At 39.4% G+C, this 1,928-nt stretch overlaps 1 protein-coding gene across 1 annotated transcript in view; it reads right to left on the reverse strand.

The window, feature by feature from the left end:
• Positions 1-252: 252 nt before the first annotated feature.
• Positions 253-1,928, reverse strand: part of LOC106531789 (splicing factor U2AF 35 kDa subunit) — a 12,397-nt gene continuing 10,721 nt past the window's right edge. Inside the window, exons 7-8 of the mRNA XM_014027711.1 lie at positions 609-701; positions 253-523 (exon numbers count right to left, since the gene is read on the reverse strand). Coding sequence (XP_013883165.1) covers positions 421-523; positions 609-701 — 196 coding nt within the window. The 3' untranslated portion in view covers positions 253-420. The remainder of the gene's footprint in view (positions 524-608; positions 702-1,928) is intronic.

The following is a 1,928-nucleotide window of genomic DNA, read 5'->3' on the forward strand; positions in this document are numbered from 1 at the left end:
ATATATATATATATATATCCGTCATCTGTCAAACAAGACTAAACACAAATTCACATTAACAGAGTTGATGGATCCTATGATCCAGTAGTTAATGAGCAAATGAATAAGAAAATTCTTCTAGAAGATAAATTTGAAGTATTTAATGAAACAAAAGAAACCCRTTCTTGTCCTGTTGACAGAAAAATACATTTTTACTAAAAAGACCTACTAACTCTTCTATTAAGAGATATCCATGTAAACAAGTTGTGCAAATGCAGTTACAAATCTGTTTTATTGAGAAAGCGACAAGCTTATTWAAAAAAAAGAAAGAAATAAAAGTATAGTTCAAATGATTCACAAAAAAAGAAAAGAAAAACAAAAATAAACTKTTCACTGCTGGAGACGGGAAGGAGGGAATCAGTGGGTCGGTCTTGGCTTCCTTCAGAATCGTCCTGAGCGCTCTCGATCCCTCGACCTCCGCCTCTCGCGATCACGTCGCCGATCCTTGGAGCGGGAGCGTCGTTCTCGGGAGCGGGAGCGGTGCCTGGTGACGGAGACAAAAACATTGTCTTTACAAACTGAAAGACATTCACATTTTTTAAAAACATCCCTTTAAAAAGTTTCAGTACTTTTTCTTGCGGCGGCCRTAAAGTTCCCGTCGAAGCTCCCTTGATATGGGTTTCAGATGCATGAAGTTGCAGAAGCCGCCTCGGGTGCACTCCCTGTAAGACAGCAGGACACCAAGAGTTAAAATGACCGGCCTTTCATTAGAGGGAGCCCTGCCATAAAAAGTTGGCTCTTAGTTACTGAAGTTGAGGATCATGCCAGCCTGACAAGCCTTTATATAATTGAAGGACACAAAGCTTATCTTTGTTTTTAAGTAAACATGCCGTTTACACAGCGCCCATGCAGCTGGCACGGTTTCAGTGTTGAAAACCAATTTCTATCAGACCAGTGTAAACTGTTTTAATGTCAGGCTTTCACTTTAAAAGACAACCTTTAAAGCTCCTCAAGAGCTTTTCTCTGAAGCAAGTTTCACTCTCAGATCAGATAGATTGAGCCAAAGGTCAGCAGTGAACACTGGAGCTTTGTTATGACTTCAATAGATTCTGTGGAAATTTGCTTCCCACCTTTTCACCCTGCAGTCAACACTGCATAGTTTTACTCAGCACAACTAACAGCAAAACATCATCTATTTGAATAAAAAGGCTCTAAAGAGAGTTTAAATCTGGTGAAGTGACAGGTAATGAGTTTTGCAGGTGTAAGTACATGAGTAAACGCTGTAGTGGTACAGGTGTTTGTGAATAGACATCTGGTAAAAAGCCAGAGAAAGTCTTGATAGATATGAGCTGCAGGATACCAGCTATCTGAAAAGCTGTACTACACCATGTTTATGACCTCAAACATGAAAACAAAGATCAGATTCTTGTTAAGGAACAATGTTTTTTTTTCTAAGTGTCCTGGAAGAGTTGGAAAAACACACAGTCTACAGCCTGAAGCCCTTTTATTATGGCTACATGCTCCATGTCTGGAGGACAAACTGATGYCAGGAAACTGCTGTTTATATGTTGGCTGGACAGTAAGAAAGACAAATGTTGTATATTCTTTAGCTTTATATCATGTTATAATGCAATTCTCTAATCAAACACATACTGGTTCATAGCACCGCCTATTAGCACAAAGCTCCTCCCTGAAGCTCAGTGTGGAGCTGAGCTCCCGCCCCACAGAGCACCACTCCCCTGAAGCATAGTCGTGAAGACGTGCTGAAGTGGGAGTGTCAGAAATGGTGGGAGGTTCTTAAAAAAATAGAGGCCATTTTACCTTACTACTTAAATACTGTTTTTTCTTATTTTCGTCTGCAAAAAACAGTTTTCCAGAGCTGTCTCACTCTGAAATAAAAATATAAAATTTAAATGTTTTAGCTCTTTAAGGAAAAGAAAGGTTAAGAA

Source organism: Austrofundulus limnaeus, unplaced genomic scaffold (assembly GCF_001266775.1).
Source record: "Austrofundulus limnaeus strain Quisiro unplaced genomic scaffold, Austrofundulus_limnaeus-1.0 Scaffold676, whole genome shotgun sequence".
Lineage (NCBI taxonomy): Eukaryota > Metazoa > Chordata > Actinopteri > Cyprinodontiformes > Rivulidae > Austrofundulus > Austrofundulus limnaeus.